Source organism: Camelus dromedarius, chromosome 3, assembly GCF_036321535.1.
Source record: "Camelus dromedarius isolate mCamDro1 chromosome 3, mCamDro1.pat, whole genome shotgun sequence".
Classification (NCBI taxonomy): domain Eukaryota; kingdom Metazoa; phylum Chordata; class Mammalia; order Artiodactyla; family Camelidae; genus Camelus; species Camelus dromedarius.
In genome coordinates, this window is record NC_087438.1 from 64,015,354 (window position 1) to 64,026,912 (window position 11,559).

The window sequence follows — 11,559 nt, forward strand, 5'->3', positions numbered from 1 at the left end:
CTTGCACTATATGCCCTTCCTTTGAATCCAGCTTATATTTTACTGTCTTCTGGTTTAAGCCCCTTCAGAGCAGTGTCTTACCATGTTGGGTGAAGTCATGAGAACCGTCATTAGTAGGATTCTTAAGTTGCTAAAGATTAAAACTTCATGTGTAATCATGATACCATATCTTCACTATCAGCCTTTTCTGATTTTATAAGGATTCATGGAACCTGAAGAATTACTTGTTCTGATTTTTTTTTTTTCCAGATGCAACACCAAAAAGCAGAGAGAAACTGGAGGATTAAATGATGGCTACGTTTATCAAAAGCTGTACCTTAAATTCCTTTAAAGGGAGTTGACTACTGTGTGATTAAATTCAGAATTGTTTTCTTTTATCATAGATCTGGAAAAAATTCCCTTCTTAATAGGTATTATTGTCTACAATGTTAATTCAGATGTAAGCATTCAGTCTTCTATTTGAGAGAACTCCGAGTGCAAGTGTCTTCCCACTGTTGTCGAGAGCATATTATTTTGCACCTCTTCTGTGAAGATGAGGAAAATGGTTTCCTGTAAGTTACTGTTTAAGTAGTACAACATTCAAAGTACAACATTTTAACAACTGTTTTATATAAATACATTGGATACCTATATCATAACTACAGTACGCTGGAGAGTATCACATCATTGTGTTTTGGGGGGTAGCTTTCTCACCTGCTTGGCAGAGTTGTCATGGTCATGGGCCTTGCAAGTACATGTGTGTTCCTTGTATTAGCATCATAGTGCTACAAGAATGGACAGTGTGTACCTGTCATCCCGCATTATAAGAGAGTTAGTATGCCTGATATCCCACAGAAGTTTTTCCTCTATTATATCTGAAAATGGTTCTTTTTAATCCTACAGGTTAATTTAAAAAATAATGTTCAGCAATTTCAAGCAAATAAAACAAAGCACCACATTGATCTACTTTAAAACTACTTCTTCAAACATACATAGTATTTTATTTTTCTGGGTGGGTTCCCATGTGCTTCAGAGACTTTGCTATGGTTTGCTAGTCTCTGTGTTAATGGAATCTGAAGTTTGTAAGAGTTCCAGAACAAAGGTAAAGGCCAAGTATTCCATTGTTTAAGTTTGGAGAGTTTTATTAGTTGACATACATTGATTTCCATGATTTCAGTATTACAAGTTATAACACAGATTTTGACTGGTAATTGTCATAGTCAGTACTGTATAAAGGAGGAATGTTTTGTGGGAATGATGCAGAGCTTAGAAGATTTCTGGTTTTCCGAATAGCTTTATTAAAAGAAGATCTCTGAACTTGGGGCAGATACTGGCATTTCCTCCCTTCACCTCTCTTCTGTGATCTAGCTATCTTTGTAATTAAGTTTCATTGTTGTCTGAGGTGTGTCTCCAGTAATCAAGAGACAATTAAGAGTGGTTGGGGCCAGGTATGCACCTCTCTGTTTGCAGCATTTCCCCTAAACTTACCATTTGAACTCTGGCAAAATAAAATGCCTCAAGTTGACTCTCATCATTTTGAAGTTTGTCTTTGACCAGAACGTGGAACTAAGCCTATCTTACCATCTTGCCTCACAAGTAGCAGCAGCAACCCGACTCAGCCAGGTGTCTTCAGATGCAGTTATCCTGAGAAAATAAGAGGTGGTTTGTAGGCTCACTCCTTGACTCTCAGGTTAGTCACTCCTTCTCTCTTTTGAAGGACCATTGAAGAACCTATAGCAGGAGAGAACTAAGTTGCATTTTATTTATGCTACAAACTGAAAAATACTTTTGCATAGCTACTTACCTATTTCTGTTTTCCTTAGTGCAAATAGATTTTTCTGGTTAATCTAGTAACACTGTTGAGTAGAGCAGAAGAGCAGGGCCATTTTATTACCTTTTCTAAAATGGAGTCATATAATTTTTCAGTGACGTTTGGAGACACAACGTCAACAACCGTTGCATAAATGACAAACCTGTCTGCAAAAACACTGTGCATGCAGCACAGCACTTTTTGTTATTGTTAGTTCAGAATGTGAAGGAAGAGCCCAATAAATTGAAACTCATTTGAAGCCAATTACATATTTCATTGTTATCCCCCTCCCCCCTTTTTTTGTTCTTAACCCCGATGCCCTTGGAAAAGCACAGGTAGAATCATTAAATTCCAGCAAACTTTTTAGTGTTGTTAGTTTCTACAGCATGTGACCTCTCTGGACATTTAATGCTTCTTAGCTCTGCATAATATTCTTACATAATGAGAGATTTTCCTTGGTGTTTCTTAAATCTCAGAGATTCAGCTAAAATAAATCTTATGATGTGACTGCAACTGTACAAATGTAGAAACTGAGGAAGAGGTAACAATTTCACCAAAAAAAAAAATTTCGTTTTTTCTTCAAGTGAGTTACACCAGTCATCCTGGGAAAGAGAATTGTAATCTAAAGGAGTGACACTATTGTAAGTATTAATTACATTATTTTTTATGTGGTTTTAATTCATACCTGACCAAGCAATTAGAAAAGGCTGATTCTAGATACTCTGATCAAAGGAATAGGCATCTGTACACACACACACACACTCACTCACATTTGACATTAAAGCCCCAGAATTTAAGCATTAATTTACTAATACCTGAGGCTTTTGCAAGAAGTACAATGGTGGCTTTCTTTACCTGTGTTTCTGGAGCAAGTAACTAACTGCCTTATATATTTTGGTCTCTTTTTTATGGAGTATAAAACTGAAAAATAAACATTTAGGTACATTTAACAAATGTATAAATTAAAATTAAAGCCTCTGAATAAGACTTGTTAATACAAAAGTAGAGTACTCAGCATTAGAGGCATTTGGATATTGAGATCAAAATGGAAATACAAAATTCCTATGGTCCCTGGATAAGAGCGCTTACTACTAAATTTTTCTTCACTTTTACATGACACAATGAAATTCTGTAGAAACAGATCAATTAAAATTTGCTCCAGATTTGATTTTGATATACTATTACTGGTTTGACCATTGCCTATGACATGGCAAGTCATACAGTAGGTACTCAATAAATATATCACAAAGCAAAGTCATTTAAAGAACCTTTAAATTCAGATTATCTTAGTGCATGGAGTGGTTCAAAAAATTTGGAATGCATACAGCATCTGTCAGTTTGAGTCTGTGGAACAGTACCAAAAATGAACAAGAAGTACCATGTTTTTATAAATGGAAAAAAGTTTTAAATAGGCATTTCCTATGAATTATCACAATTAGTGGCAATAATAGTAGTTTGGATAATGACTGACCTTCAATGATTTTACTTACTAAAACATACTGAGGAGTGTGTGTGTGTGTGTATATATATATATATTTTTATATTTTTTATATTTTTATATGTATATATATATAAATTTTTTTAAGTATAGTCAGTGTGTCAATTTCTGTGTACAGCATAATGTCCATCATGCATATATACATATATTTGTTTTCATATTCTTTTTCACTAAAGGTTATTATAAGATATTGAATATATTTCCCTGTGCTATACAGAAGAAGTTTGTTTTTTAATTATAAACAGTGGTTACCATTTGCAAACCTCAAACTCCCAAATTTATCCATTCCTACCCCTTTTCCCCCAGTAACCATAAAATTGTTTACTATGTCTGCAAGTCTGTTTCTGTTTTATAGATGAGTTCATTAGTGTTCTCTTTTTTCTTTTTCTTTTTAAGATTCCACATATGAGTGATATTGTATGGTATTTTTCTTTCTCTTTCTGGCTCACTTCACTTAGAATGACAATCTCCAGTTCCATCCATGTTGCTGCAAATGGCATTATTTTATTCTTTTTTTTATCACTGAGTAGTATTCCATTGTAGAAATAAACTACAATTTCTTTATCTAGTCATCCATCGATGGACATTTAGATTGCTTCCATGTCTTGTATACAGTGCTGCTATGAACACTGGAGTGCATGTATCTTTTTGAATCAGAGTTCCCTCTGGATATATGCCTAGGAGTGGGCTTGCTGGATCATATGGTAAGTCTATTTTTAGTTTTTTGAGGAATCTCCATATTGTTTTCCATAATGGCTGCACCAAACTACATTCCCACCAGCAGTGTAGGAAGGTTTCCTTTTCTCAACACCCTTTCCAGTGTTTTATCGTTTATGGACTTTTGAATGATGGCCATTCTGACTGGTGTGAGATCTACTTCCATTGGAGTTTTGATTTCCATTTCTCTGATAATTAGTGATATTGAGCATTTTTTCATGTGCCTATTGTCACTTTGTATGTCTTCACTGGAGAATTGCTTGTTTAGGTCTTCTGCCCATTTTCGGATTAGATTTTTTTTGTTGTTAACTCATGTGAGCTGTTTATATATTATGGAAATTAAACCTTTGTCAGTCGCATCATTTGCAAATATTTTCTCCCATTCTGTAGGTGGCCTTTTTGTTTTGCTTATGGTTTCCTTTGCTGTGCAAAAGGTTACAAGTTTAATTAGGTCCCATTTGTTTATTTTTGCTTTTATTTCTATTGCCTGGGTAGACTGCCCTAGGAGAACACTGCTAAGATTTATGTCAGAGAATGTTTTGCCTGTGCTTTCTCCTAGGAGGTTTATTGTGTCGTGTCTTATGTTTAAGTCTTTAAGCCATTTTGAGTTTATTTTTGTGTATGGTGTGAGGGAGTCTTCTAACTTCATTGATTTACATGCTGCTGTCGAGTTTTCCCAACACCACTTGCTGAAGAGACTGTCTTCTCCATGGTACATTCTTGCTTCCTTTGTCAAAGATTAATTGACCATAGGTCTGTGAGGTATATATTTAATAGTTTATATGACTACTGTATTTAGCAGTCTAAATTGGTAGTAGAGTGACATCCAGTCTCTTACCAAGATATCTTAAAATATTTACATGTTTACAAATCTCTCAAAACCAAATCAAGTTAAGCAGCTTTCAAAAGGCAAAACTGTACCTTTGTGAGAAGGGAAAAGAAATGGTTAAAATTCCATCAGACACAGTCTCTTGTTTTCAGTCTGCGAATGCAGTTGTTTCTAAGAGCAAAGAAGATTCCTCTGATTATCACTTTGATGCTTCAAGATCGGTCTTACTTCTCTGTCAGCTTCACTGGCTACTCACCCCTCCAAAAGTATTGGGTTTTATACAAGAATGGTCAAGATTTCTGGGAAAGCCTTTTTCCATACCAAACCTGGGTTTCTTTCAGTGAAGTGTCATTTAGATAAGAATATGCACACAATATTCCATCATTCCCCTCTCAACCAGCAAAAAAAAAAAAAAAAAAAAAAAAAAAAGAAGGAAGGAAGAAAGAAAGAACTCATTATACTTAGAAAAGATTATTTTATTTATTTATTTAATGCAGTGAATAGTCAACATTACCACTGAACTAAACATCTGAAATTTGATAGAATGAAACAAACAGAAATTAGTCATCTGTTAATGGTTATATCCACTAGGTACATCTGAGGTGTTAGAATATCAGGCTTGTAGACATTTGAGTAAGACACTGTCAGCATGGAACATAAATCTCATCCAGGGTATAATCAAAAGTTATTTCAAACAATTATTCCATCAGTAAACTTTCTATAGTAACAACAACCCCATGGAGTATATGCTTAGCAACAAACAATGATAGTATGCAGATATAAGCATGTCATTATAAACATGATGTGCTAAATAGAGCATATTGAGGTCTAAGCCTTTCTGTAGAAAGGGAATTTAATCGACATTCTTTCAAGCATAGTGTATAAACAGATCAAAATAGTTCTATCATAAGAAATAGTATTTAACAACATAGCTTTAAAATAAAAATACTTTAAAAAATCAACTTTGAGATTAAATTTAAATTTATTTTTAAAGAATCTTCCGTTAGAGTGAAATAAATATTTCTTCTAGCGTTTCTACATTTTTCCAGCATAACCCCAACTTCACCCTTTCCTAGTCTATTATCAATAAAGTAGTGCAAAACATTGTCTGCAGCAATTTCAACCAAGCTTTATCCCCTACCAAGTCAGAGAAGTAAGATATTCTTAGCAAATTATTTCTCTCTCTAGAGGCATACTCCCTTGATTATACCAGGAAGTTAGGTATAAAAACTACCATAAGAGTCTAGGGAATGCAATTTTTAAGTATAGATTCTATGGTAAGTAGTGAAACTTTTTAAAGGCAAACTCCCCCTCCCCATAAGCAGTTTATTTTACAAAATAGGTTTTCATGCATTCATATTTTCAAGAATAATAGTTTTTCTTTAAATGAATGTAATGAAACACTGGTATATCACTTAGCACACTGCATTCGCCTCTACGTTAAATTCACACTAGTAACAAAAATCATAATATACATTAAAGCACTTCAGTAACCTAATGAGAAAGCAGATACTTTTTTCTGAGAACAGTTGAATATTAAATGTTTTTAGATGCACAGAGGCATAATCTGACACCAAAAGCAAAACAGATTTAATTTGCTAATATTTTTGACAACTAAACTAGGTTGCTAATTTGCTACAAATTAATAGTGGTAGGTATAAAAATTCATATAGGCAATCATTTATAAACCTGGCAGTATTTTTGTGTAGTTCTGTAGAGATTTTAAGGTTTTAGATGGAATGATAGAAGGCTTGGAAATTTTCTTTATATGATTTTAGAGTGTGGAAGATTCTCTTGAGGTGAATATTAACACCTTCACTCATGAGCTTAAAATCAGCCTAGTCATATATAAATAATTTGCACAGGAATGAATGTCAGGATCTGAATGTATGTTAAGTTGAAATGCATCTGCTCCATTATTCAGGTTGTGGGATTCCCCCCTCCCTTTTGAAATGTATAAAACATAGAAAACTGTAATGGATTATTTTAGAATAAAAAATAGTCACATTAAAAAAAAAACTTTAAAATCGAATTGACATTTCCATTTTATGTAGATTAAATCAGAACGCAGCTGAACATTTAATCTAATGTTCTAGTCCTTCCACCTGTAATTAGAGAAGTGTGTATCTCCCAATGTTACCATTCTTACATTTGTTGTTCCATGTGTTATAGTATCACCCGCAGTTAACAAGGCTTTTACACAGCAGTAGCTAAACCTTTATCAAATTGGTTCTGTACAATGGAAGTATATTTTCAAAGACATATGCCTTTGTACACTATTTACAAATTCTCTCAATCATGATAAAAAGGTAAAATAAATAAAAAACAGAAAGAAAGGAAATGCTGCTGAGGCTGAAGCCTTTTTCTTTTATCTTCCCAAACAGATGCTGGTCTCCTCAGTGCTGGGAGCTGGCTAGCCAAGATTGTTTTTCTTCCTTTTACATGGGCTATGAGAAGGATCTGGTTTCAGTTCCTGGTATTGCACCTGTTTAAACAATGTTCAGAGAAGGACTGGTCAGGTGGCCACTTTCTGGCAAAGGAAGGAAAAGCAAAGGAATGAGAGACTGCTTGAGGGGGAAAAAAGTGCTCGCTCTGGAAACTGTATGAGATCTGCAGCTGGGATGCAGAATACAATAGAATGATAGAGTGAGAGTCAAGGGAAATCCTGCCAGAAACTACATGAGATCCCTGATGTGAACTTTGGTAACAGGCTGGGGGCTCCACTGCCCATATATGCATTACATAAAAAGCAGAACCATCGTCATCTATTTTGAAGGACCAAATAATGGTTCTTTGCAATTTATTGTGTGCTTGTTTACTATAGGCTTCATCTCCATCCAGCCCACTCTCATGTCTGATACCAAATCAAAAACTCAACTGAAACAAAGGAAAAAGATATTGCTGCAACTCAGCTTCAAGTTTGATTAAAAATAAATTTTTAAAAATTCTCATTTTACTCTGAAAATACTTAACGATCAGTGGGCATTCATTAACCTCAAAGGATTGAGATGTGCCTTCAGTCTTTAGAAATCAGTTTGTTCTCCAAAAATACATCTTTAAAATTCACTTAATTCATGCAGATTATTCAAAGAAGTGTTTCTCTCAAATGTCTGCTGGCATACTTTGCTTTTCATCATCTAATATTCCTACTTCCCCTCAGGTAATGGTGACTTCCCTTCACAAACTCCAGCTGAACCTTCCTTGAAGAAGGATTATCTCCTTGACACCCTGGTAGGTTTCTTATACAACCCTTGTCATTCCCTGATCATCTCTACAAGTTTTTTTTTTTTTTTTTTGCATTTTTTTTTAATTTAAGTATAGTCACTTTAAAATGTTGTCAATTTCTGGTGCACAGCATAATGTTTCAGTCATACATATACATACATGTACATACATGTATTTGTTTTCATATTCTTTTCATAGGTTACTACAAGATATTGAATGTAGTTCCCTTGCACTATACAGTATAAACTTGTTTATTTTATATATAGCTAGCATATGCAACTGTGAACTCTGTCTACCCCTTCCCACCCCACCTTTACACCCTGATAACTAAGTTTATTCTGTGTCTGTGAGTCTGTTTTGTAAATAAGTTCATTTGTGTCTTTTTTTAGATTCCACATATAAGTGATATCATATGGTATTATTTTTTCTCTTTCTGGCTTACTTCACTTAGAATGATGATCTCCAGATCCATCCAAGTTGCTGCAGATGGCATTATTTTTATTCTTTGTTTATGGCTGAATAGTATTCCATTGCATATATACCACAACTTCTTTATCCAATCATCTATCAATGGACGTTAGGCTGTTTCCATGTCATGGCTATTATAAATGGTGCTTCTGTGGACATTGGGGTGCATGTGTCTTTTCAAATTAGAGTTCCCTCAGGATATATGCCTAGGAGTGGGATTGCTGGATCATATGGTAAGTTTATTTTTAGTTTTTTAAGAAATACTGTCCTCCATAGCAGCTGCAACAATTTACATTCCCACCAATAGTGTAGGAGGGCTCCCCTTTCTGCACACCCTCTCCAGCATTTATTATTTGTAGACTTCTTAATGATGGCCATTCTGATTGGTGTGAGGTGATAACTAATTTTTTTTTAAATTTTTCTAAATTTGGGGGGGGGCAGGGAGGTAATTAGGTCTATTTATTTTTTATTGGAGGTAGTGGGGATTGACCCCAGGACCTTGTGCATACTAGGTATGTACTCTACCACAGAGCCATACCCTTCCGCTCCAGTCTTCCCTACAAGTTCTTCTCCAGTAACACCCCAACTAGACTAAATTCCTTAATAGCAAAATATGCTACAGGCTTTATTAACTTTACCTGGCTCTTCCAAAACCTTCAAAATTAAATAAAAGTTAAAATGCAATGCCATGCTATATTAAAATGATACAGGCATACCTTGGAGATATTGCAGTTTCGTTTCCAGACCACCACAATAAAGCAAATATCACAATAAAACAAGTCTCATGAATGTTTTGGTTTCCCAGTGCATATAAAAGGTCTGTTTATGGTATACTGTAGTCTATTAAGTGTGCAATAGCATTATGTCTAAAAAAGCAATACATACCTTAATTAAAAAGTACTTTATTGCTAAAAAATGCTAATAACCATCTTCTGAGCCTTCAGCAAGTCTTAATCTTTTTACAATAGTAACATCAATGATTGTAGACCACCATACCAACTGTAATAATGAAAAAGTTTGAAATGTTTCAAGAATTACCAAAATGTGACACAGAGACACAGAGTGAGAGCAAATAGTGGTTAAATAATGGTACCAATAGACTTGGCTCAAGGCAGGGTTGCCGAAAACCTTCAATTTGTGAAAAATGAAATATCTGTGAAGCACAGTACAGCAAAGCGCAATGAAACGAGGCATGCCTGTAGTAACAGTAGTGAAACCTACTTACCACTTGCACATCTGAAGGGACTCTGGAAAGGAAGTCAAGTAGTTCATTGTTATCAATTGCATACGGACTCCGAAGCTTTTTTGTAAATTTATTGATGCCTGAAAAAGTGATAGATCAAACATTATTGAAATCTCCAAAGCTTGGAGTTAGAAAACACATTTCTGGCAAAATTGTTGTGATTTGACAATCTAGATTAAGCTGCCGTGACTTTAGCCTTTACTGAACCAGTAAACTGTTTTCTCCCTCCTTTCCTTCCCGCCTTCTAAACTCAGTGGCTGCTCTTTTTCTCTTGGTACTTCAGTGGCTTCTTCCCAACATTTCTTTTGGGAAATAAAAGGCACCTGGCAAGAATGAGAAATGACCCTAACTTGCTTTTCCTCTCAGTGTTACAGTACTTAGCTTTGCTTTAGTGTTCCATCTATGATGAAACTTGTCTCCCTGTATTTTGGATTGATAGTGTTTTTAAGACAAGAAAGCTGACTTTCCAAAAGATACATTTTTTTTTCCTGGTGGGGAGATACTGCTATAATGTAAACTAAATGTTTAGAAAATGTATGACCTGGGTGTTGTTTTTTGTCTTTTTCCCAAAATGACCTGAAATTTAAAAGGGTTTACCACCAGCTTAAAAAAAAAACCAAAAAACAGCTTTGAAGATGGAGACATGTAAAGATCCTGAACTCATCTCTTCCCATTGACACACTGGATCTACAGCCATGTAAGGAACAACTAACGTCTGAGAAAAAAAACCTAAAAACTGGTTAGTGACTATACACCAGCGAACGAGTAGAAGGCCCACATCAAAGCAGGCAGGAGAGGCAGGGACACAGTCCCACCATAAACCCCAGCCTAGCCTGGCAGCCCACAATCAGGAGGACCGTCTCTCTGAGGAGTGAGGGTTTGGACCTCTATCAGACATCTCCAACTTTTAAGAACAGCACCTGACATGACAGATGAGCCCCCAAAACCAGCTTTTTTCTTTCTAGTTTCAAAAAATAATTGACATACATCACTGTGTAAGTTTAAGGTGTACGGCATGATGGTTTGATGTATATGTATAGTGAAAGATTACCACAGTAGGATTAGTTAATATCTATCATCACATACAGATTTTAAAATAAGAAATAAATTTTTCTCTTTCTCTTTTTCTATGAATACGATGTTTGGGTTTTGGGAAGATTTTATTTTTCATTTTATTTTTCCCATTGCACATGTAAGTGAAATCATACAGTATTTGTCTTTCTCTGACTTACGTCACTTAGCATAATGCCTTCAGGATCCTTTCATGTTGTCACAAATGGCAGTATTTCCTTGTTTTTTATGGCTGCATAATCTTTCATTGTATACCACTTCTTTATCCATTTATTCATCAATGGACACTTAGATTGTTTCCATGTCTTGGTTATTGTAAATAATGCTATGTACATGACAGTGCAGATATCTTTTTGGATTAGTCTTTTTGTTGCCCTTGAATATATTCCCAGAGGGTGTAATTGCTGAATCATATGGTAGTTCTAATATTTATTTTTTTAAGGCATCGCCATACTGTTTTCTTTAGTGGCTATGCCAATTTACGTTCTCACCACCAGTTTACCAGGGTTCCGTTTTCTCTACATCCATACCAGCATTTGTTACCTGTTGTCTTTTCGATGATGGCCATTCTGACAAGCATGAGGTGCTATCTCATTGTGGTTTTAATTTGCATTTCTCTAGTGCCTAGTGATATTAAGCATCTTTTCTTGGACCTGTTGGTTATTCATATATACTTTGGAAAAATCTCTGTTCAGGTCCTTTGCCCATTTTTAATATTG

General features: G+C 35.0%; 2 protein-coding genes across 16 annotated transcripts in view; one reads left to right on the forward strand and one right to left on the reverse strand.

The window, feature by feature from the left end:
* Positions 1-3,213, forward strand: part of SLF1 (SMC5-SMC6 complex localization factor 1) — a 63,371-nt gene extending 60,158 nt beyond the window's left edge. Inside the window, exon 24 of the mRNA XM_031448304.2 lies at positions 250-3,213. Coding sequence (XP_031304164.2) covers positions 250-291 — 42 coding nt within the window. The 3' untranslated portion in view covers positions 292-3,213. The remainder of the gene's footprint in view (positions 1-249) is intronic.
* Positions 3,214-5,288: 2,075 nt separating this feature from the next.
* The window catches only part of MCTP1 (multiple C2 and transmembrane domain containing 1), a 481,548-nt gene continuing 475,277 nt past the window's right edge, over positions 5,289-11,559 (reverse strand). For all 15 annotated transcript variants that reach the window (XM_031448470.2, XM_064482485.1, XM_031448431.2 and 12 more), the window contains 2 exons: positions 9,752-9,849; positions 5,289-7,318 (listed from right to left, as the gene is read on the reverse strand). In XM_031448470.2, the coding sequence (XP_031304330.1) occupies positions 7,247-7,318; positions 9,752-9,849 (170 nt within the window). In that variant the 3' untranslated portion in view covers positions 5,289-7,246. The remainder of the gene's footprint in view (positions 7,319-9,751; positions 9,850-11,559) is intronic.